The 25297-nt window shown below is 45.0% G+C and overlaps 2 protein-coding genes across 9 annotated transcripts in view; one reads left to right on the top strand and one right to left on the bottom strand.

The window, feature by feature from the left end:
* Positions 1-18803, bottom strand: part of SBF2 (SET binding factor 2) — a 260200-nt gene extending 241397 nt beyond the window's left edge. For 3 of the 8 annotated variants that reach the window (XM_083839896.1, XM_083839899.1, XM_083839901.1), the window contains exons 1-2: positions 18401-18801; positions 13211-15854 (exon numbers count right to left, since the gene is read on the bottom strand). In XM_083839896.1, the coding sequence (XP_083696022.1) occupies positions 13211-14171 (961 nt within the window). In that variant the 5' untranslated portion in view covers positions 14172-15854; positions 18401-18801. Of the gene's footprint in view, positions 1-13210; positions 15855-18400 lie in introns of those variants that run through there. The other 5 variants (XM_083839897.1, XM_083839898.1, XM_083839894.1 and 2 more) reach the window with 3 other exon arrangements.
* A 694-nt stretch (positions 18804-19497) lies between these two features.
* ADM (adrenomedullin) lies at positions 19498-22266 on the top strand. The gene is made up of 4 exons (XM_083840031.1): positions 19498-19649; positions 20237-20347; positions 20599-20739; positions 21163-22266. The coding sequence occupies exons 2-4, from the start codon at positions 20250-20252 to the stop codon at positions 21431-21433; spliced, it is 510 nt and encodes a 169-aa protein (XP_083696157.1). The 5' UTR covers positions 19498-19649; positions 20237-20249; the 3' UTR covers positions 21434-22266.
* Positions 22267-25297: the final 3031 nt, after the last annotated feature.

Genomic DNA, 25297 nt, shown 5'->3' with positions numbered 1-25297 from the left:
TTCCTCGTATATTTATACACAAAAATACAGACATACGTAACACAGATGTAAATTTTTTCTTTCAGAAAATGCAGATAATGAGCATATTAGAGGACAAGATGAGAATTCAAAATTATCTTGACTGGAGAAAGTTATGAAAAATGTTGGAGTATGGCTAACAAGAAATGCAAAGCTTCAGAGCTCGGTCAGAAGAGCTGATTGCACATAGATGGGGTGGCCAATTAGCTGGGTAGCAGCTTGGTTAAAAGGGATGGAGAGCTTAAAGTAGAGTTTTAAGTGACCGTAAGTGTTGTGATGTTGAAAAAAATAAAAACATCAGAGTGATGTCTACACACTAGAACTGCCTGCAAAGCCAGGAAATAACAGTGTCACTCTTAGTATTGGCAAGATTTCAGGTAAATTACTACATGCGGTTGGTCACCACACTTCAAGGAGAATAGTAATAATATGCTTAAAACCGTACCAGAAAACTACTTGAGTTAAACACTCTGAAAACCCTTCTGAAGGTCAGGCAGCGAAGCACTGGAATAGACTGACACTGTAGGCTGGAAGCCTGCTGTCACTGGAGGTTTTTAAGAATGAGTTAGACAAACATCCACCAAGACCAATGAAGGCTACAGCTTAGTGAGGAAGAATGGATCAGATGATTCCCAGAGCTATTTACCACTCTTACATAATATTCAGGACTACAGAAACCAGGGCTAAACAGGACCTCTGGGAACCGCCTAATCCATTCTTGTCCCCTAGGCTGTAAGTCCCAACACTGCAGTGTTTTCTGTTGGTTTTTCAGTTCTCTCACACAATTCAACACTTTTTATTTCTGGCTTATACTCTTATTATCACCAGACACTAGCGTGATGTTTAAGAACTGCCTCAACTCATTCCAAGAATTGTTTCATTAAGTGACGATAGCTAAATTAGAGATCGTTGTGAATGGCTTAGGATCATCTTTGCTCCTCACTGCTTGTACAGTAGCTTTTATTTTTCAACACTGCATTTCATCCAAAATTTCAGTATCTTCTCATTCAGTATCAGAGTTCTTTCTGAAGACCTTCACAGTAAGCTTTAGATTCTGCTACACTCTTTGCTTTTTATTTTTATTTTTAGATTATCTGCAAATCTCACCCCCTAACTATTCAACCCCTCATTTCATATGGGATATATTTACATGTTGAACAGGAAAGGTCTGCAAAATGGACTCCAGGAATCCATGCTACCAGCCATGTCTAAAAATACTGACCACTTGCTTCCTTTTTCAATTTATTCTTTGGACTGTTACCATTTAACCAGCAACAGTTTAGATCCTTTAAAAAGAGCCCTGGACAGGAAAACTTGCTGAAAATTACGATTGGCAAGACAGTGTTGACATCTTTGTCCATCTGCTTGCTGACTCTTTGAAAGAACTCTAAAAAGCACATGATGCTTTGTACTACCATATTAAGATTATTGTAGTCCAAATCTCGTTTTGGTAACTCCAATATACAGGATTTAAAAAAAAAAAATCCAGTCTTCATAAATCAATTAAACCCAATAAAACATCTAAGTTAATATTTTGGTCCTTGCAAATCTACTTTCTATACTTTAGGAAGCACGGTTAGTCTCAGGTAGCGAGTACATACCAGATTTAGACAGAAGATTAGAGATTCTTCATGCTCACTAACTGCTGCTTATTTCTAGGCTTCACATGGGAATTTTTTCAAAGTTACAACTCTGTATCATTTTTTGGCAGCAGCTACATGGTCATCCTTCTGGCTTTGGAGAGGTTTTGTGGGGTTTTTTTGGGAGGTGGGGGGGAGGCTCGGGGGGCACTATGAAAACTGTGTGGTTTGACAGAAGAAGAAAAATTGGATAACTGGAATGGTGCAACTGATAAGCAAACATGAGGATGCATAACCAAAACTGACCAGAGTATCTGATCCATTTTTAGGTTCTGATGAAATATTTACCCCACTTTTTTTCAACCTCAAGAAGAATGAACAAAACCAGTCTTTATAGAACAGAAAATTGTTTTTACTTCAAAATTATATGTTGCAGTTCAAGAGTCCTCTGCTTCAGGATTTCAAAGTATATTGGTAGCCAGAACCTAAAGATTGACAAGAAACAAGATTATTGATTTTATCAGAGAACAGGGATGGGAGAAGGGAAAGAATTTCACAATGGGAGATGACACAGCTCACAAAATTTATTATAACTTTAAGCACACAGAAAGAATAAACAGCACACACACAACTCCATAACAAAGAAAGACTAGAGTTACCAATTATTTCCCAACATCCCATCTTCAGTCATCACAACCTTGGAACAGGGAGCACCTCCACAGTTGATTCTGCAAGACCTACGACACTATGCGTCCAGTCTGAATTAGGACTTGATTTTTTTAAGTTTATTTTTATTACTCATATGTAAATCTTAACTCTGGATTTTCTAACTTTAAATATAAACAACAGATCATTAAAATTATAGTCTTCTGAGGTAGGCCTCTAAAATCCTCATCTCATGGTAACGAAGAACAATCCTCAGCTTTGTTCGAATTAAGCATGGAAGTAAATCAGCATCTTCTCTCTGCTACTAGACTATTAAAAAGGAACTCGGAGTGTCAATGACTATGTCTAGGGACTGGACCAGTGACGCTGCATGTTCTTAAACTGCATACCAACATACACAAACGAGCAAACATACAAATAAAATTAATATAGAAAAAATGCAAAAGCATCTTACAAAGCCAGAAAGCTAGAAGTATGTTTTCGGGACATATTTCAAGACCACACTCTCACAAAACATTAAACACTTCAAGTGGCAGTCTTGCCTCTTCCAAAAATATAGCATGTAGCAAAAGAGAACAAAATAATAAAAACGGCCTCCACAAGGGTATTTTGTTAAATATCTATGATCTCATCTCTCTTCATAATAAACACTATAAACAAAATATTTGGAAAACAGAGTACTGAAAAAACAACCTTATAAAAGTATCAACACTGTTTATTCAGTGGCAAACCTAGTATCATTATTTATGCAGATTAATCAAACAGGAAAGAGAATCTTTTGAAAGATGAGTTTTGAATTCCAAATCACGAGCATGTGCATTTATATGGTTTTGTTTTCTTTTTGGTTGCCTGTAACTGAAAAAACACAACACTTGCTTTGGCAGTCCTGGATTACAATGCCATCGCAGCTGACACCACAGCTTTGACACTCTAGTCCTACAAAAACCCTCTGAGATGGTTTGGGATGTTAACACCTCTAGGTCTTTTTGCTGCTTTTCTGCTGGAAACTATCAGCTCCCCAGAGCTGGAAAAATGTGTCCCACGCTCCTTCCATGTCAACACAAATTCAGGTGTCTCAGCTTAAAGCACGTTTACTGGCAGCTTGAGTCAAAATGTCAGTTCATTAGTGGAACTAGCAGGGAACAGGCACGAGTGTCCAAAATTGTTGTAGGGGTAGTTGCCTCCAGCTAAAGGGCAAATCTGAGAGTTCAACAGGCATTACCTCACATCCCTTCAGCAAAGTTGACCAGAATTTGTTGCTAAAACTTACAATAAGTAAAATAATTACTAAAGTACCCATAAAACATCTCGAGAGGAAGCTACTTTTCCACAGCCCTATGAACTGGCTTGCATTTCTGAACACAAGCTCTAAATCCTGACTATTTATTACTACAGAAAGCATCATTTTATTTTGCACATACACCTAATTAACTCATGTTTCGGAAATACTTCTAAAAGCATCCATTCCAAACCTTGTGCTCTCTACCATTGATAAAACTTGCTGATCATGAGAAACATGCACTTTCAGCTTCATATTTTGCCGAAGCAAGTAGGTCCTCAGAAGCATGAAATAAGAATAATTCATTAATAATGTTTCTAAGAAACGTGGGGTGAACCTCAAAGTGGGCAGTGCTCAGGCAGCAGCTCTCCCCTCCCTCAGTGCCTCAGACTAGTGCCTCAGCTGCAGCGCAGGCACCCTCTATTGCTCAGATAGATGCCCCAGCTCATCTGCCTCACAAAAGCCTCTGCCTAAGAGCCCACCAGCAACCAAGTGCCAGCACCAGGAACCTCCAGAAGGACCCTGCGCTCACACACCGAGCAGCAACCTTCTGAACCGCACAAAGGCCACCCCCAGCCACAGCACTCCACAGGAAGTACTATGAGTTTTCAAAGCTGAGAGAGAGGAGTATGTCGAGGGCAAATCTGGCCACTTCTACTAGACATGATGAATTCAACGACACCTTTAGACCAACCACATCAGCATCCACTGCCATCTCTGACAGGATCAGAATTGAGAGTTGTACTAAACAAATATCAGAGAAGATTTTTTTTTCACCTTTCTCCGGGTCTTGTTATTGTAAAACTCACAACTTGAAAGAGATGAGAAATAAATTAATTACCAATACCATATGGCAAAAAAACATGGTCTTAAATCAGCGTTTTAGGGAGGAAAAGTATCATTTTTCCTTTGAAATTATCCTTTCAAATTTCCAGGTTCTTCAAAAAAAACAAATTCCTCTCTTCACAAGTTACCAGTCAAGAAGAAAGGACAATGAAGTGCTTTGGTAACTTCTACTAGAATCATTTGTGTTAAACAGTTTTAAAATAGCATATGCTAACAATATAGAACAATAACAGCTTAGTCATTGCACAAGCTCCACAGACCTACTATATGTTTCTGGGAGAAGAGGCTACTATGAAGAAATAGTTCTGCAGAAACAGAACATATGGCTTTTTCTATGCAGTTTATATTCTTATGAAATGCTGCCCCTATAATACCATTAGAAAACACAGTTTCCTAATTTACAGTTATTTAAAAAGTATGGTATGCCCATTCACCAGTACTTAAGAATTAAAAATCCATTACATTATCTTTATGCTTTGTTAATGGACAAGATCATAACTGTACTTTTTCAAAAGTCGTCGGTATTTTGTTAGTAGTACAGTCAGCTTATGCTTACTGCCATTTAGGAATTACATTTATATTTCATAGAAAAAGTCACGGAAAAGGACCAGCGTCCATATTTCTTTGTCCAAAGCACAAATATATATGTTAAGTGTGCAAATTAAAAATGTGAAAATGAAGAGTTAAATAATGCTGTGTTGAAACTAAAAGGTTTATTGTGCTATAGCTGGTGCAATGCTTTAAATATGCAAATAGCTCACAGACATAAGCCTTACTCAGGGTGTTCTAACCTCTTATTCTATAAGGTAAAATTGATATAGTTATGTAATTTATATTTATCTAATCCATTTACATAAATATAACTATTTTCAATTATTTCTAATTTAGCCAAACTAAATGTACCATCTTATGTCTCAATGCTTAATATCTGCCTCTAGCTGAATTATTTCAGAAAACTTCAGAGCAAATACTTATGCTGTTTCTAAGAAATAAGACCGGGGACAAGGACTTTTTTTTTGCCTGAACTAAAACTCTTACAAACACTCTTTTAGGCCTGAAATTTACATCAGAATCAAACCCAGCCTTTGTGTTTACATGACAAACAGATATTTATTTTAACCATTTGAAAATTTCATCTCAAATGAAATGCTTAATGGTTGTCGTATCAACCCAACTAATGATCAGGTCACATGCATGCTATCAAAACATGCTCTTGTCCAAAGCTAGGAAGAGAAGGCAATCTGAAGATGAACTTTTCTGCGAAAGCAACAACCGTGGGTTAAAGTCTGCCTAAGAACAGGAGCAGAAATACAGTACTTCTTTTCACTTGAATCGAATCAGGTGACATCTTCCTTCATGTAGGCTATGTGCCAACAGACGTCAATCTTGCTGGGAGCTGAAACAAAGGACAAAAGGCAGGCTACAAAGAAGAGAAGATGAAAACCAGGAGAAACCAGACTGACTGGACAAGAGGACTTAATATCAGAAAAAAACACAGAGTGGATAAAACTGCCTAAACATATTAAGAGAAAAGGGAAAGAGGAAGCAGAGGAAGAGATACATATAAGTCAGAGATTCTTCCAGGATAAGACTGGAAAACCAAACTAGAAGACAGAAAGAACTCCAAAATACCCGAATAGTCCAAACACAAGCAGTAAGAGCCACCAATGTCATACAGAGCAAGGGGTCCCAAGACACATAAAGTGATATGCAGCCCACTACAGAGCTGAGAGAGGAAAGGACACTGCCAAGTGACAGCACTCAATACTACTGGCATTAATAATTATGCCATTTGGCAAAAGTAACTCTATGCAACCCATTTTCCAAAGCACATTTTTCCACAACTGAATTCAAAATTCTAGAGAGGAGTCACCATCCCTTTGCATCTGCAAGTATCTGTGAAAACCTCTGCCAGAATGTCTCATCTTCCTTTGAGTTACTATTCCATTAGATCCAACATACAAGTCTGTAATACTTCAACAGACATTTCCAATCTTGCTGAAGACTTGTCCAAGTATCAGATAATGAATTTTCTGTGTTTTAAGTGTTTTTCACTCATATGAAGCTACATATAAGTCACATTAAAAGGATGTTATTCCTACCTTTTTTTCCTAATCTCCAAGTATTTGATTTTGTAATCTTAGTAATATTCCTTTGTGTCTTTTTATCTGTTGAGGCCCTCCAGAGTACAATGTGGTTTTATATACAGCTGTCATGAATTTGCATCCAGAATTATGACAATTTTATACTTTCTGTATATTAGCATTCCTCTACTACAGCTACACAAAACCTGTTTGTACTACCACTGGTTCTGGCAGCAGTACTAAGCATCTGTCACCTATATCCAGTTTAATAGAAAATTTGTGATCAGTTACTTTGCCTTGAGCCCAAGAGTACTACAAAGCAAAGTGAAACTGCATTAATTGATTTCGTCATTTCATATCATATGTAGAAAAATTAGAAAATTGAGAACTGTTAACATCAGAGATGTGAAATCATGTCACTAACAGACAGCAATGACAAGCATCTTGCTGGCTCAATGAGCAGGGATTTCGCTGTCAAATCCAAATCAATGCTATTTGGATGGTCTTTGACTTCAGATTATACCACTGACACCAAAGGAATCATCTATTTCAACAAATACATATAAGTGGAATACAAGCCCCAAAACACCAAACTGAAGAAAATGCATCAACAGAGTTCATTATTAGAAATAATTATTTTCACTATATAAACAATGAGCTGCAAAATCCCATGTTACTGCAAAGGAGTAAAAGTACAGATGAACTGAAGGGAGGGCTTCCTAATTACCAGTGTATATTTGTAAGATGCAACTTACACTGATGTTTATTAAGGTTGAACAGTGAATCTACTGTTCCACATGTAAATGATTCCACAGTGACTGTGGTTTTCCTTTGTTTTTCACTTCGTAAGTACCAGTAGCTCGGGAGGTGGTTGGTGTTTTAAATTCATGTCAGTGAACTACCACAACAGAATAATTATCTTCCCTAGTGTTGTAAGATAAGGCTGTTATGTTTGTGATGCTGTAGGAGTTAAATGCCACTCTCATTGTCCCCCACTGAAAAATATGCTTGCAGTTATAGAAGGCCAGTGCTTAAACAGTATTCAGGCTTGCATAACAAACTGTTTTCCATGAACATGCTGTATGAAAAGTGTCTTTTTGTTAGGTAATCCACAACATTAATCCAGGACAGAAAAGGGGAAAGAGATTCTTTATTGCAATTTAGCCTTGAAACCTCCCCAAAGACAAGAAATGTTACTTTCCTCAAGAAAATCTGTGTCCTTATGTTTTAGGAGAAATTAAGATAGCTTACACCATAAACATTCAAACCTCGCGAATGTCCCAGTTTAAATGAATAGGCAGAAAAAAAAATATTGCTACTGCTGCTATGAAGGCAAGACCAAGTGAGCAGAGAGTTTCAAATACAAGTTCTTCAGAGAGATTCAGTAACAGCCATTTGCAGTAAAGAAAAGTTAAAATGAACTGTGTTAAGTTTTTTTCTGAAATGTTAGTGAGTCTATAAATCAAAACAACCGTAGCTTTTTCCTGTTTTTTGTCAACATTACATATTAGAATCTACAGCCTGAATACATTCAAGGAAGAAACGCTACCAGAAAAATACTGGTTTTTTTTTTTTTCCTCAAAGTAGTTTTTCAAGATAGCCTTATCTTACAAGGAAAAAAAAAAAAAAGCAACGAAAATGTTCTTCTCTCCTTCTGTTTTTCTGTTTCTGTGTGGTACAAGGGAGACTGTTGTATCAAAAGACTAACCCAAGCAAGAACAAGGTTACAAGAGATAACTTCCTACATTAGAGCAACTAATTTGCTTGGAAAATGTTTAGGGCACTTCTTCAGCCATACCCTTCTTCAGCCATACCCAGCCACAGTAATCTCTTGCCAAAACGCAGATACTTATATATCTGCATTCTGATTCAGTTCTGATGCTACAGCTAATGCTTCACTAAACCACAGTTACAAGAAAGATTCTTCCTTTTGCCACAAAAGAAATAATCTAGTTTTTATGGTCTTTTTCACTTTGAGATTTGCATGTTCAGATCTCGATCACACTTGAATCAAATTAAGCTCCAGCACAGGTAAGAAAACCACTGAAGTAACTACTTGATACCCTTATTTTTCTACTTGTTCTATTTTACAAAAATTGCATATTAAGACACTAAGAAATCATCTACTCCTTATATATGTGCTAGCCCAGTGGAATGCCCAACTATGAATACACAATAAATATACCCCCCCCAAAAAAAAAAAAATCTTCTCATCATATTATAAGCTATTTAACCCCCAAAATGAAAATAATACTTCTTCACAGGCAAAATCTGCCCACAGAAAGAAGAAAAAAAAAAAAAAGAACAGAAAAAAAACAGTATCAGACAATTGCATTTAGGAATTTCTCCCACTCTATCAGTAATCGCTTATCTAGTTTCAAAACCCATTAGGATATGAAACTAGGTTAGACAAGAAAGGCTTCCTTAAAAAGAAGCTGATAAAAATCATAACAGAAACAACCACAACAGAGCCTACACGTTGTATCAGCATTTATCAGTTACGACAACAGTCAAATGAAACTGCCATAAAACTGTTGCAAGCCTTAAACCTTCTACCATATGCATTACAACTACACACAACAAGGAAGAACATTAAAAAAAAACAGCAGAAAAGTCTCACAGAAAACATTCTCTCCCTCTCACAGGTGTGTAGAAAACAGCATCCTATAGCAAGACCATTATGGGTGCGTGGGCAGAATAAACAAATCCGGTATTTAGTTCTCTCTTCATTAATCCTACCTTTCAGTTTCTGAGACATGAAAGACACAAAATGTTGTCTCTTACTTTTTACATGTGCCACCATGTGGAAATTCAAGTGATAAATTTATGAGTATAGTTTATACCAGCAAAAACAAAACCAAACAAAACAAAAAAGGCATTTTCTCATGCCCTTCTGTGATCTTTGCAAACATCTGTGTTGTTCCTAAATCTCATCAACATTCCATTATTCAAACATATGAAATAGAAACTTTTGGTGCAACACATCAAGTACACTTCAAAACTGATGGAAAAACAAAGTGGCTATACAGTAGGGACTTCTGGGATTTTGTCCTGCTTTTAACCCAGAGCCTCCATTTTCTAGCACGTCTGTTCCCTTCAAAGAGCCTTCTGTAAATGCCTTTTGCAGCAAGTTACATAACAGCTTTATATTGCGCTGATATGTTGGAGAAAAATGTTATCGCCTTAGTAAAGGTCCAGGTGAATGCAAAATAAACACAGTAAAGCAATCAACCTTGGTGTATCACCGAAATCCTTCACATTTCCACTGTTAAAACAAGCAGGGAAAGTTTATTAAATCTGGTTTCTCCACCTCTGCCAAGGAATGAACACAAAATTCCAGCAGGAACTACCACTATCACGATTTTCTGTAGTGGTTCAAAATCAGTTTTAAAATACATAGTAGCAATAACTATGATAAATTCAAGTTTATTTTCATGGGGAAAGCTATGGACAGTAGTTTTTAAACAGAAATATAGTCAACTGTGTCTGAAATAGATAAAAAGCTAGGTGAATGAGATCATCCTTTAAAACACAAAGATTTTTTCTTAACTTCCTAGGTGCCTGAAAGCCTGCTGACATCTAAGCAATCAATGGCAAAGCTCATTCTCCAGTCCTGCTGATCTCCGTACATCTTGCCAGGCATAAATAAACCGCCTGTTCCATGATCTACTTTTAGGCACCCATTACTTCTCCCAAAGTACAAAGGAGACGGAGGCACCTGACAAAAAGCTTTGTGCTCACGGTTCTACGATGATTCAAGCTGAAACAAATTCAGGCTGCCGTGACTTATGCTCCTGTTCCTCCTTTATGCTGATCCTGCACTCATCTGATACCCTGGTAAGTAAACTGTTTGAAAAATGAGCAGAAAACTAACTCAGAAAGAAAATTAAAATAAGTCACATAGACAAATTAGTCAGCAAGAAGGGTCCTTCTGACAGGTCAGCATCCTACAGTGGGCCATCAGAAGGTCCACCAACAGCGTTAGTGCAAGGGAAGGGAAGACTTAACAGGGATGGCCACGAGGACTGCACTAACAGCAATTTACACAGACCCAGATAGTAAGAGAAATGAATTTTGCAATGTTTGAGATACAGATCCTCAAAGGATACTCTCTTTGGTTTATTTGAGGACAAGAAAAACATTCTCCAATCATTTTGCATAAAAACTTTTAACATCAAAATCAAAGCTTTTCCACTACAGGAAAATCTAGAACCCCACTCCCAAATTGCACAAGAGCACAAATGAATGATTTTAGATACTTATAGTGAATGTTTTTTAATAAAGCTACATAATCTGATAAACTAGAAAATATGGTTTGCTAGACTAACAAGAAAAAAACATCTTCGCCACATTTTCAATACACTGCAGATATTGGCACATGTAAATACATCCATTTAACCCATCTGAAATCGGGACAGATAATGGCTACTGTAGAAAGAAACAGAATAGGCATGAGAGCTTTTGGGGGCTAACAGTCATTAATATAAACATCTTTTCTTACTAACTTCAAGTGCATATTATCCAAACTGTTGCTGACATATAGGGTAGGGAAAAAGGTAAAAATTACAGGATTTTTGTTTGCTTGTTTATACAAAGATATTCCATACCTTATCCTTGAAAAACAATACAAATATGATTACACTCAAAATTAAAATCAAATGTATTTAAACCAAGCCAGAATACTGTTGAAAATGGGAAGAAGAAGAAAAAAAAAAAAAAAGAGAGAACATAAAAACCTAAAAGATTCACAGGTAATAAGTCCACAGTCCCAGAAACATATGCTCCTGCTTTTTCATCGAGAAGGAAGCATAAACACATCAAGTAAGCTATGACTTTACAAGAAAAAGAAAGGTCAGTACTCCATGTGTTATGGGACTGGATGTGGGGGTAAAGGAATTTGGAAAACAATGCATGCCTAGTCTCCAACAGAATGTTGTTTCTTCAAACATTTTTATTATGAAGCATTAAAGTAGCAAGAAGTAATTTAAATAATGAAGTCTAAATAGCTACTTTCTGGGCATGACCTTTAAAAATTAAGGTTCTGATTCTGGACTTATTTCTGGATCTGCTCAACTTCATACACGCAAGCAATTCTACTAAACTTAACAAGACAATTTATGTACAGGAAGCTAAACACGTGCTTAAATACTACAGATGAAGACATTTCACCAACATAAAGCTTTCCAATATAATCTGCAATTTTATTTCACATAGTGGCTATGTCAGGCCGATCATAACCTTTAAGAAGGAAGTCTACTTGCTTTGCCTGCTCCTGGATTTTTTGTTTCTTTGTTTTGACTTGGGCTCTCTAATATTGCAGGGAAAAATGTTCCAAACAGGAGAGTGGAAAGACATTATTTCAGACAAAGTGTTCTCCATTTCAAATGTCTTATAATTTTGCCACTGCAGTTAGGACAAGTCTATTTAAAGTGAGTGGAGGTGGAACCACACCATAAGTACTGTAATAATACTGGTATAGTAAAATCCTGGAGAATCTTGGTACAACTTTGTGGGCTACTATATCTTTAAACACATAGATACCATAATTTCTCTGAATGTTATCTTTCCAAAAAACAAAGAGATCTTATTCTAATAGTTTATTACCTAATATTTTACAATGAACAAATATACCCTCCAAGCAATTGTCACTTCAAAGAATAACTTAGAGTAACAAACTTGAGTGTTGTTTGTTTTGTGTACAGCCAAATAAATTAAGGAACATTCAACTGTTTAGAATACTATTTTATTGACAACATACATTCAAAGGATCATTCTGAAATACCCAGCACATGCACGTATCAGTTGGCAATCAGTTCATTTTCAAATCAGTTCACATACTGATTTCGGGTCTTTTCAGCAAAGGAGTGTGATATTACCAAAACAGAAGATTACACAACTGAAGCTACTCTCGTTACCCACAAAATGTTAAGAGATAACACCACTCTCCTTTCTTCCGAGCAGATAAAAAACAAGAAAACGATCCCCTAAGAAAAGCAGCCATTTCTGAACAGCCTACTGAACGCAGAGTGCTTCCCGAGGTGTCAGCAGCGGCACCTCTGTAATCACCGGTTAACTGAAAAGCTGCAAACCCCCAGTTGAAACAGCCAAAAGCCCTGTCGCTTTCCACCATCCCTGTCTTCGCTTTCCTTCGTGGCTGCGTGTGTACGTGCCTCAGCTAAGAGCACAAAGAAGACGGGGGCCAGCAGTCGGTACCGCTGCTTTCCGTGGAGATCACTCGGGAAAGAAGCGCGCAAGAGCGCTCCCGCTGTCCCCGCGGGAGAGGCCGCTGGCTGCCGGGCGGGTCCCCAGGCGCCGTTTGTCGCGGCCCTACTGCTCGAAAGAAGAGCTGCCGCTAACAACGGCGAGGGGCTGCGGGGCCGGGGCCGGCCAGGTGGGCTGAGGCCGCCGGGCGGAGGCGAGGCCGCCCCGCCGCCCGGAGGTGCCGCGGCCCGGCCGGGAGAGCAGCCCCCCCGCTTCCTCACCGTCCCACTCCGCCTCGGGAAAGAGGGCTTCACCCTCCCGCGGCTCCCAGCCCGCCGTGCCCCTCGCGGGGGGAGGCCGGCGCCGTCGCCCCCGGGTGCCCTGCTCCCCGCGGCGCGGCCCGGGCGCCGTGTGCGCGCCAGTCTCCTCCTCCCGCGGCCCCGCCGGAGGCGGGAGGGGGCCGGGGCCGGGCAGGAGCGAGGGGAGGGGGGAAGAGGCCAGGACGGCGGAGCAGCCCTGCGCGCAGCCACACCTACCTGTCTTCTCGTGGTCATAGCCCACCACGATGAAGTAGTCGGCCAGCCTGGCCATGGCTGAGAGGGGCCCGTCTCGGGCCTCGACACCCCTACTGCAGCGGCGGCGGCGGCGGCTCCCGGGCGGCTCAGCATCCTCCCCGGCGCGCCCGCCGCAGGACAAGCGGCACCATCTCAGCCATGTTGGAGGCGCGGGCGCGCTGTGCGCCTGCGCGCCGCCGAGCCCGCTGCGCCGTGACCCCGCCGGGCTGGGCGTGGGCTGCGGGATCGCCGGCGGCACGCGGAGGCCGTGGCTATGGTCCGGCCGCGCTGCCCCGGGCCGGGCGAGAGGCAAGCGGGGCCGCTGGCGGCCTCGGGACCGCCAAACCACGCAGCAGATGCTACCCTCGGCCGGGCCCCTCCTGCCCGCCGCGGGCTTTGTCTCCTTGCAGCACCACGGGCTGTCCGCCCGGTGAAGCACCCGCCCCCCGGGCACCGGGCATTTTCTGCAGCGATGGTGGCGGGCCCGGGCAGCCCCTAGTGCGGCGGTGCGCGCCCAGCTCTCTGCCAAAAGCTCGGTGTGTGAGCGGGGCTTTGCTCGACGCCCTGCGGCGGGGACCTCTGAGAGGAGCTGGCGGGGGCGGGGGCCGGGGCCACGGCCCCCCTCAGCCTGTGCGAAAATAAAGCGGGCTGCGAGCTGCGGCCGGGAGCTCTTCCTGGGGAATCGGGACCCACATTTCCAGGATGTTTCCTGTTTACGTTTTGTCCGGGATGCGCGGAACATGTCGCTGCCGAGAGGAGGTCCGACTGCGACGGCGCTAACTGCCCCAACGGCCGGGCGCCGACTGCCCCAGTGGTCGGGCGCTAACGGCCCCAACGGCCGGGCGCTAACGGCCCCAACGGTCGCGCGCTGAACGCTCCAAGGGCGCCGTGCCCGCCGTGCCCGCCGGCCGCCTGCCAGGCAGCCGCGCGGCGGGAGCAGCATTTGGGCCCCGCTCTCCCTCACGGCGACCGCACCGGCGGGGCAGGGGCAAGGCGGGCGTGAAAGCGGAGGCTGCGGCGCCCTGCCCGGCCCTGCGGTGCGGAGCGGAGCGCGACTGCCCACTCCCGCCGGCTGCCCCGGCCTCCCGCCCGCCGTGGCCGACGCGGCCGCCCCGTCAGTGCGGGTCGCGGGGCTTGCGCCGGCGTGCCGGGGATCGGGCTCGTCGCCCTCCCCGCCTCCGACGTGCTGCTTTGGGGCGCCTCGCAAAGCGGCGGGGAGAGGTCGCGCTGCTTGTTCGTGACGTGCATGTGAGGCCGGCACCTTTTGGACTCTTTACCCTCAAAAGCCCGGCGGGGTTGCCAGCAGTCGCAGAGATGCTGCTGATAAACAGGGTGTCTGCCAGTGCGGTGCTTGGCTAACTGGCTGAGAGTCTGCCAAAACATTATGATAAGCTTCCATGTACGTCCTGTTTGACAGCACAGAGAGAACAAACAATACAAAGGACATCAGTCACACCACAGCGAGGAGCTGCAGCAGCCGCGGTGCACATGGAAATTCAGCAAATTCGCTGAAGTTGCTCCTGACCATCCACCATCGAGCAGAACCCAGCAGTTAGTCACTAGCAGTTTCACAGAGACATTTCCGTTTCAAGCATGCAATATTTACACCTCCTACTTAGCTGAGACATAGCAATGCAATGTCTTGCTGATAACCCGGGGGCAAATTAGCTGGGAAGCTTCAAGAATCAATTACAATGTTCTTGCTCGTACCTTCTCACAGAAGGACTGCAGTCAAAATCTCCTTCAAGCAATCAGCTTCATGGCTTAACTATTTTGAAGTCAAACACCATGTAGGAAGATCTAAGGTTTAATAAATTGCTTATTAACTTTGGAAATAACATATATATACATCGAAAAAAATGGTAATACTTTTCAAGAGACGCACGCTGTGGGGTCAGTCACTTCCTATATTAGGCAGGAGCTAGAAGGAATGAATACCTTTCTTAAATTACACATAGGCTTTTTGGACCGTGATCCTGTAGGCTGTAATGACTGAAACCCAGAAAGCTGCTTTCAAAACAGTGAGTTTTTTGATTAAAGCATTTCTGAAGTACCAAAAAAGGAATGCAAATCTTAATGAAGACACACATTGCTGGTGAAGTGGACAAGGATAAGGCTCAGCACCATAACTCCTAGGGGTGGACGCTGCAGCTGTTCAACAGCACAAAGCCAGGACATGCAACAGTTTATGAAAGCACAGGATAATGTTGTGTGTAGCTAAACCTGGAGAGAAAGTTTAGAAACGCTAAGAAATTACCTAATTTGGAGCTCAAACAGAACCTTAGGGTTATCATATCTGCACTCATAAAACGGTTCAATATGCAATGACAAATCTCAGTACTTAAGTCTCACTTCTCTTTTAAGGCAGCACCTCTGGGAGGAGAATACCATCTAACAATTTTCTCAGGGCATTAACAAATTAACAAGAGGAAAATATTACTTATTGAGTCTCCAATAGTACTAGCACCCACTTTATATACAGCCTTGTTCCTTCTTCCATCTAGACCAATACAACCAAAGCTTGGTTAGTCTATAAAGCAGGTCGTAAGAAGTGGCACGTCTTAGGTACTCGTGGCAGGATGGGCACCGTTCATCTGGGCTCCAACACAGCTGTTTGGCTGTATACCTGCATGGACACCAAAAAGGTTCAGTCAGCCATAATTTACTTTCTTAACTTCCCTTTAGTAGAGAGTAATCTAATATTCTTATAGGACAAACGAGGAAGTGGAGCAGACATTGTTTGCTCGCTTAAAGTCTAATGCAAAGTAAACTGAACTTTCATCCAGACCACCAAAAATAAAATTCCCTCTGTTCCAGCAGCGTAGCTTGGCTGCTACCGGGCCATGAAGGGGTTCCTAGAGCAGCAGCTGTGGGTGGACACCAAGGCCTAGGTCTCCAGCAGGACCTGGGCAAGAACTGTGGGGCAGTGTCCCCCCCCCAGGAGACAGAAAGCATACAAGGGATAATGTTGCCGCACTCAGACTATGTGCTTAGCACCAAAAAGATGTGAAGGTTCTCAGCAGCTTGTACAGTCAACTTCTCCTTCAGCAAGTATGAAGGTCACATTCAGCCTGCAGTCCCTTAATCCAGTGTCACCCTTCAGTTTAGTGACACCCCTTACCAGAAGAGGAAAGCAGCCATGACCCCAAGCAGTTTTTCTCTGCCAATATGCATCTCCCTCACTGAGGAGGTTTTGTTTAGCATACTCAAATCTACCAGACATGAGGCACACTGAAACCATCACATTTCCAGTCAGACCACTGGAGATGGAATTGTCCCTTGTCACTGTACCCTTGACACAATACAGCTGTCTGAGTACATGCACCAACAGCGAGGCTTTTCTGTGTGGAGCTTGACAAGGGTTTTACACGCTTCATAGGTTGTCGTTCTTCTGCTAGTACCATCTTTGTGCTGATTTTATACAGCCTGAAGTACAATCAAGTATATTCATACTCATTGCATATGAATTCAGTAAAGTTTGTACCAACCTGGAATGAAATATGCAAAAGCACTCCCACTGGCTTCAAATAACAATTTTCTTGCATAATCAACATAGAATATTTGCCTCAAACTTATTTGCCATTGATGCCTACAGGTGTTAAGACCTTTGCTTTTGGAATAAAACTTCACCTGAATAAAATACTGTACAAAAGAGCACAAAACAGCAGAGAGATCCTCACAATCTCCCTGCTAGATAGATGTTGTAAAATTTTCTGTACATACAGCAATACTGAGAGGTTGAATGACATGCCCAAGATAACCAGTAAACAAGTACAAGAGCCGGATGTTTCTCCAGGCCAACTTCTCTGTGATGGATGAGGCAGCACCCAGAGGAGAGCCTACACTTCTTGAAAAGAGCCCAGTCTTGCGGAACTGTGTGGCATTGCCTCAGAATAATACTTTGCCAAAAAAAAGTCCACAGAACACTCTGTATCATTTTTTTGAAATGTAAATAGCTATTTACAAAGTAATTTTTATGAAGCAGAACTTATTACTACCTCATTGCACAAATTCAGTGACTATTGCTCATTTTCAAGCTGCTTGGGAATGCAAGTGCTGAGGAAGAACAAAACGAGCATCTGAACTGAGAATGTGATGTTTTGTGTTAGATTTGAAACCAGCTTTACCTGCTGAAGCCCTTTCACAAATCACGTCAGCAACAAACTGCATCTTGCCTGATCATTTATGTGCCAAAGTTTGCCTGCACGCAAAGCTGAATGAGCTAATTTTGTGTCACTAAAATGGCCATTGTAGTCAGCATGGCACTCACATGTGACTTGTCTTAATAGTATTATTATTCCTAAACCAATGTAGGATTCTTTCTGTCTTTCTGCATTGTTTGCCTAAGAGTATACAAAATGCACTTCCCTTTTGGCCAAGGATTCTAATGAGGGATTTTCCAGCATTTTGGGAAGTGTGGGATTTTTTACTGGAACAAGAGATTTAAATTAAATCAAAGCAATGCCCGTGACACAAAATCCTGCCTTCTCATTCAGAGAAGTTAGATTCAGTTCCAGCTTCTGCTGATAAAGTAAACCTGCGGACTCCCTCGAGCCTGAGCTGCCTCATGAGGTCTCGGAAGGCCGCTCACTGTGATGTGGTGCAGTTGCGCGGCTCCGCTCGCGACACCGTCCCTCTCTAGGCCACCTCTTCCCCCGTTCTTCCCGGGAAAGAAACCGAGCCCCTCGCTCGGTGCACTTCTGCTTCGGAGCACGGTCCGCGTGGAGGGCAGCGGGGCTGCGGCTCCACGGGACCGCCCGAGCCGGCGGCGGAAGGGACGAGGCAGAGCTCGGGGCTGCCCGGCTCTCGCAGCCGCCTCCCGCCCCGTGCTCCGGCCGGGCAGGTGCGGCGCAGGAGCGGATCCGGGCTTGCCCCAGAGGCCAGCTCACGGCCGGGGAAACGGAGCGGGGGGGAAACTGACCGCCAGCCGTGCGCTGCCCCTCCGGGGCGGCAGCGGGCAGGGCGAGCCGCTGCCACCAGCTTGCCCCGGTCGGGGGGGGGCCGGAGCCGGGAGCCCCCGGGGGCCCGGCCGCTGCTGGCGAGGGAGGCGGCAGCTCCCCCCGAGTGAGCCGCGCGTAGGAAAGTGTCAGTCATCCCCTCGCACATACCTCTCCGGGGTGCAGCAGGGAGCGCGGCTACCTAGCAAAGCAGAGTCACGAGCACGTAACTCACCTGATCTCTGAAACACCGCGCTCGCGGCGAGATGCGGGCGAAACACCCGGCACACGCAGCCCGGGGCCGGCTCCGGCCGGGCGCGGGGCGAGGGGCGCTACCCCTGGCCCGGCGGGGAGAAAACCGGCCCGGCGGGGAGAAAACCAGCCCGGCCGCGCCCGGATCTGCATCCCCTGCGCGGCGAGAGCTCTGCGGGGCCGAACAGCCGATACAGGCTGCAAAAAACAGGTTTTGCCTCTGGTCAGCCAGGAGAATGCTGTTAGAGCCCCCGGTCCTGCAGACGTTCGGGCACTGGTTTAGCAGCGGAGCCGGTGAAGTAAGGGCAGTCATGTACACCGAGCTGCGGCACCCGGCGAGCTGCGCAAGGCTTGCTTGGAGCCGTGACCCCGCGCACCTCAGGTGCTCTGTGTTTGTGGCAACGGCACCGCTCCCCTTGGCCGAGGGCACAACTTGCGCTCCTACCTTCGCCTTCCAAACCCATTGAAACTGATTGATTTGAACGGATCAAGTACATCAGGAACACTTTATTAGATGAAAAATGCACCTACGTTGAGTCATAAATATTAATGACGGCTGATTTGTCACCTCTTAGCTTATGTAAAGAAGGCTGACATCCATTATAGTTACTCATTACAATTCAATTGTCCAAATATGGATTTATTTGTGAAACCTTGCTGTTTGATGGATTTGCATGGATCTTGAAATCGATCGGGTCCGGTTCCTACGCTCCTCCTTCCCCCCACCTGAGGTTAACGTGCCCGAAGTGAGAAATCACGGCACGGTCTGTAAGTGCAAACTGACTTCTGTACTATACCGGCAGTTAAAACCACTGTCCCCAGCAAAACAGAACGAGGGGCTTAGCAGCTTTTGCAATTTATGCCAGGACTCGGATTCCACACCTAAAAGCTGTCGTTATAATTCTAAAAGTACCACGGGGGGGTGTTGAAGATAATTTACATGAATCCTCCAATTTTCCCCCAGGATGGGTTGCCCCCAGTCCATGCTAGAACGATTAAGCAGTGCCTGGGATGTGGGGGTGGGGGTAAGTGTCAAAGAGAAATCGCCCAGCCAGGCACGCCAAGGTCCACCCACTTCCCCCGCGCTGCGCTATAAAAGGGAGTGGTGGAGCGCAGCTCGGCAGTGGTTGCTCCAGACACACAAAGACAGAGCTCTCGCTCCTCAGGAAACCCTGCGAGCTCGGATCGCTACTGCGAGAACGTTTGTCTCAGTGGATTAGCCTCACTTTCAGGTAAGAAGCTTTTTTTTTTTTTTCCCTAAAAAAAAAAAAGATGAAGGGGAGGTGGAGAGGAAGTGGAAATCTGCTAAATCTGGGCTGTTTTGAAGAGCTTGAAGTTACGCTGCAGAGCCTTGCACTGGCTCTTGGCATCAGCTGCAGTTTACAACATAAGGTCCAGAATTAGCTAGTTCTGCGTGTGAAGCGAGAAGATGAGCTATCGGGGATAAACTTCCAGGCAGCAAAACACTTCTCGGAGTTGGGAAACGATGGATCTGAAAGCCAGCTCCCTCTAATCTCGTGGGTTTGCTGAATCCTAATGTAAGCCGCTGGGGGTATTATGGCAATCCTGCTGGTTTTCAGCCGCCTCTACAAGTAAAACTCTCGACAAACGTAAACTTTAGAGGCTCTGTTATTTACTCTGCGATAAGTTGCTGAGCAAATACTAGCTTTTGGTTCATGTCGCACACAAAGTTCCCGGTAGCCTGGGGGCTCTACCGAGGGAAGAGGTTCTCGGAGCCACCGAAAGAAAAAGAAACGGACAGACCTTATTTGGCTTATCTTAGCAAACATGCTTATAAATTCTCTTCTCTATCCACCAGGAGTTCAGCCAGAATGAAACTGGTTCACGTAGCCCTGCTCTATCTCGGCTCTGCGACCTTCTTCGGGGTGGATGCTGCAAGGGTGGACGTAGCGACAGAGTTCAAAAGAAAGTGAGTATGGGAGCGCGCCCAGCCGCTCTTGGAGCCTCCGCGCCCCAGCGCCGGGCTCCGGCTGCGACCAGAGGGACCGGACTCCCTGCGGGAATTGCACAGGGCCGCGTGCCCTTTCAGGAAGCATCCCCAAAAAAGTCCGAAAAATCTCAGCGCTGGCGAAGATTATCGCCCCTCGAATCTGTTTGGCTTGGCTCCCGCCCTGCAGGCTTGCACTAACAGGCTGTCCTCTTCCTTTGCGCTCCTTTCAGATGGACGAAATGGGCACTGAGCCGAGCCAAGCGGGACGTGAAGCCCTCGGGCGCGCTCCGAGCTCTGGGAGCAGCCGCCGCCGTGCAGCCACTCGTACGGCCCCAGGACGTGAAGGAGGATCCCCGCGTCTCGCATCCCAGGTAACTTCCAGCTCGAACCCTCCGGGCTCGGACACTTGCTCAAGCTAGCAGAAAGTTTCCGGGTCCCCTCGTTTCCGGGTGTTTCGGGTCCTTGCTGCAAATCCCCGAGCCCCGGAGACAGCTCCTGCAGGGAGCCGCCTCCCTTTCCCCGCGCTCTTCAGCCGGCGGAAGATAGCAGCGCTTTCACTGCGAAAGCCAAATATAAATAGTAACTTGAGCTCTGGATCCCTAGATAAAGTAACGGCCACAAAACGGCGGGGCCTCTCCTCCCGTGGGCAGCGAGCTCTGCCCCGCGTTCGGGTCGCCTCTCTCCCGCCGCTCGGCGGAGGGCAGGGCCGGGGGGGCTGCACGGCGGGTCTCCTGCCCTCTCCTCCGGGCCCCACCGCGCCGCTCTCACTCCTGCTCTCTCTTCCTGCCTCGCAGCAGCCGGGAGGATGCTCACATCCGCGTCAAGCGCTACCGCCAGAGCATTAACAGCTTCCCCCACTTCCAAGCCATCCGCACGGGGTGCCGCTTCGGGACGTGCACGGTGCAGAAGCTGGCCCACCAGATTTACCAGCTGACCGACAAGGATAAGGACGGCGCCGCCCCCGTCAGCAAGATCAGCCCCCAGGGCTACGGCCGCAGGCGGCGCTCCCTGCGCTCCCCCCGGACTCTGCGGGCGCTCCCCCGCGCACCCGCGCTGGGGGTGTGAGCGCCTCGGCCGGCTGCACTCAGGCACGGACACTCCGGGGGCTCGTGGAGGACTCGCGGAGAGCGTCCGTTCGGGCGGGACCCCGGCGCGCCCTCCCGGGGCCGGGGGCGGCGGGGCAGCGAGGACCGGCGGGACGCGCCGCCGGTGCCGCCGCCGAGGGAGCTGTGAGAGCCCCGCCGGGGCGCTCCCGGTCTCCTCGCCCTCCCCGGGCGAGGCCCCACCGCCGCCGCCTGGGGCTGGAAGGCGGCCGCCCCTCGCGCCGTGCTCGCCGCCGCGGGCCGGGACCGGGCCTTCGTCGCCGGGAGGCTGCGCCCTGCGCTGCCCGGCTCCGGCCGCCCCGAGGAGGGGCGCTCGGCGGAGCCCCGCGGCCGGCCCCCGGGCAGGCCAGGTCGCCCCCACCTGCTCTACCCTCTGCGCTATCTGCACCCGGCAGGGAATCGGACACTCACTAGTCCCTGCGGGGACTGCGATATACTTGAACGTCACAGAGAGGAAAAGTGCAATTGTACGCGGTTTTTGTTAATTATGTGCGGTGCGGTGTGTGTGGATCATGAGATACGTATCGATATTTAAGATTGTCCTGTGTCATGTCCTGTTTGTATCTTTTTTGGAAAATATATTTTATTTTTATACGTTTATATATATATATATTGCATATGGGCATTTTAAAACATTGTATCCCCTCTATTTTTCATATCGTGAATGTCAAACGTTGTTAAACTCTTTTTCCATACCTTTTTTATCTCGCATTCCAGACTGGTGAAAGATGTAGAGAATGTATCAGCTGTTCTCCATGGGTAATATGTGAAATAAAGTAAACACTATTACGTAAAGCTTTTCTGTTGTTTTTAGTAGGGGCAGGTGGTGACGATGAACGAACCCTTACTTTCTGCAGTCCTACCCTTACCTACCTGGCATGGTAATGCTGTGACAGCCTGAAATGTGGCAGATACAGACTTTGTTAGCAGCTGCCTTATCTAGTCAAATCAAATAAACTCAAAAGCGTGCACGTTAAAATCCCAGGGCAAAGCTGTTGAGAAGGCTCTAAGGCCTCTTTTACCCACATGTCCCAGCCAGGGCTGAAACGTGTCACAGCTTGGATTGATCGTGCAAGTTTATTTTTTGCCCTAATTAATCAGAGAAACAACTGCACACTTCAACATTGCACAACAAAGTAACAGATTTATTGAGGGAGCATGTTCCAAAAATGGTCATAGCAGCTTCCAAGGTTATTTATGTTGAAGGATTTCCTGGGCCACAGTTCAGGTTAAAGTTAAATGGTGACCGGTTCAGTGTGGGCAGTGTTTTTCATCTTGGATAAAAGCTTAGCATTAGGGATTTCGTTGTTTTGTTCTTTTTTTTTTTTTTAAACGAATTCCAGCCACAGACCAGAAAACAAATGTGAAACTGAACCTTATTAATGCACCAACAGCACCATCTATTGGTGTCGACTCTTCATCCTTCAACAAAACAAATCCCTAAAAAACTAAACAAGTGTATTTGAGTAACATTTTGGATCAAACGTACCATTTCCCCTAAGGCATGTATCTCTGAAGACAGTGGACATAGACAGAAGAGGGTAAGGGAACAGAAGCACTAAATGCTGCTAGAAGAAATTAAGTGGGTATATTTTTTTATTTTATTTTTTTTACCTAAGTGCCAAAGGAAAACATTATTTCCAAGAAATAATCAAAAGAATGAGCAATGGTACACTGCCAGGAAAATTGCTGCAAAAAAGCTTGGGTAGGAATTCAGTCAACTAGATAACTGGCATATACTCGTAATCATTTTTCTCCCCAAAGTTTTGAAATTCTGCTGAGTGCTTATTTTTAAGCTACTTTCCTAAACTTTTTCAAACTAGGAATCTTGAGAGGTGGGTTTTCCGTTTGAAATATTCTTTCATTTTATTTTTCATTGTTTTGCTTTATTTTGTTTTTAAAGGCATATATGTTGCCAGTTGCCAGTTTTAATCACCATCTGTTTGTTACCAGCTGAAAGAGAATTTGTGTCTCTGCTGCTGATGGCCTTCCTGGTCCAGATTTTCTAGGGTGTCAACATAGGATGGGGAAAAACGTAAAGACCTAGAGAAGTATGGACTGAAATGTATCAGACTTCCAAATACCACCTTCTAGTTGACAAGGGATGATGGCAATCACACAATCTTCAATGTAGACTACAGCTGCCAGCTGAGACACAAGCAAGAGGCTATTCTGAAATCATTTAAAGCTCTTCAAATTAGGCTAGTCGCTACTTACTAGTTTTGGGGAGCTTGCAGTGGGAAATTACAATATGTAGGTGAAAGCACCGAAGCTACCCAAGTACATAGCGCAGCTGGAATGACTTCCATAGAGCCCCACACTTTAATAGCTACAGTATTTTATTTATGGGTTACAAAGCTAGCACCTTTATCATCTAAACTTGGGACATACTGGACTATAGAGTGGTTAAGTATGTATATACCAACCAGCTACCTTTGTTTGTGTTAATCTTTTCTTCATTTACTGCCAAAAAACAATGCCCACTTAAAATCCCTTTTCTTCCCTCCTTTCCCTGATAAAGATCATTTCACTCAAAGCTGAAATATCCTTGGCCTAACCACAGAGGGTTAAAATCGGGAATTCTGACCTTACTGGAGCTCCCTAAGTGCAATTCCCATTTGGAAGGTTCAAGAGCACCACCTGCCGTGGTTGTAGGGAGAAGCAAAACTTCACAGTTGCAATAAACAGGAACTAAAGAAAAGATTCCCCCATCCCCACAAATCTTGAAAACCATAACGACTTCTAAAGCGCAAAGACCAGCACTGCTGGACCAGATACACCAGAAAGCAGTGGGTAGCCCTGTGTCTGGAAGACAGCATGTGTTTTGAATGGCAGGAGGAATGAAGCTGAAAAGTAAACTCCCTGGAAAAAGAGCAACTGAGTATTTTATCTAACCCATAGGCTAGATAGGCCGGGGGAGAATGACAGAGCAAGCAGGGACTCCTTCCTGTGGCATGGCTAAGGCCGCATCCTTAGGATCATTAGGATAGTCTTGGGGAGCTGTTCCCTAAGGGCTAAAATAAACAGAGACAGCATTCTCCCTCCTCGTCCATTTCTGCACCTGCCCCAGATGAGATCTCTCCAGGTGAGAGTTCTTCCTTCTGTGCGAGTTCTTTCTTCTGTGCAGGGGACATTACTGAAGAACTTTGGTTAATGCATCTTTTCACTATGAACATCCCAGCATGCACAATGCTGGGCATGAACTTTCAAACAGTAGTTGAAATTCATATGTGAACTTGATTAAAATCTCTGAGGAGTGTTAGTGTTTTGACCCACCCTGGGGTCTCAGCGAGAACAAGCCTGTGAAACCAGGAAAAAACACAGGAATAAGATGCAGCCCTTCGGCCTTCAGGGATGAAAATGAGCAGCTGACTCCCAGTGCTCACAGATGGTCAGCCCATGAGAGCAAGCTTCCTCATAAAGTCCTAGAAGTTGAAGAAGAGTGGGGTGCTTAGGTCAAGGCCAGCCTATGCTCTAATGTGACAGATGAGAAGTGGAAGATGGCATCAAATGCCTCCAAAATCAGTAGCATCTGTTTACATAACACCTTAGTTAAAGTATCAGGTTCTAAAAACAGCCTTGTGCCTTGTAAGCCACCATTTCAAAGGCTGCTTGAAACATGACTATAAGCTGAGTTCAAACAAGATACTGAATTAAAAATAATAATAATTAAAAAAAAAGTTTTACAATGGTGAATATGTATTGAAGCAGAAATTCATCCTTGTGCATCAGTCTATCCAAGAACAAATGCCAAAGGAGTGGTCACCATTCTCAGCAGAGCCTCCATGGTGAAGTGTCAGGAATGTTCACAGAATATTCTTTATGA

The sequence above is a fragment of the Anser anser genome (genome assembly GCF_964211835.1).
Source record: "Anser anser genome assembly, chromosome: 5".
NCBI lineage: Eukaryota > Metazoa > Chordata > Aves > Anseriformes > Anatidae > Anser > Anser anser.
This window is presented reverse-complemented; position numbering and strand designations above follow the sequence as displayed.

Coding starts and splice junctions, on each gene's coding strand:
- ADM (XM_083840031.1), top strand. CDS start 20,250: ATGAAACTGGTTCACGTAGCCCTGCTCTATCTCGGCTCTGCGACCTTC. Junction 20,348..20,598: donor GCGACAGAGTTCAAAAGAAA/GTGAGTATGGGA, acceptor CGCTCCTTTCAG/ATGGACGAAATGGGCACTGA. Junction 20,740..21,162: donor CCCCGCGTCTCGCATCCCAG/GTAACTTCCAGC, acceptor CCTGCCTCGCAG/CAGCCGGGAGGATGCTCACA.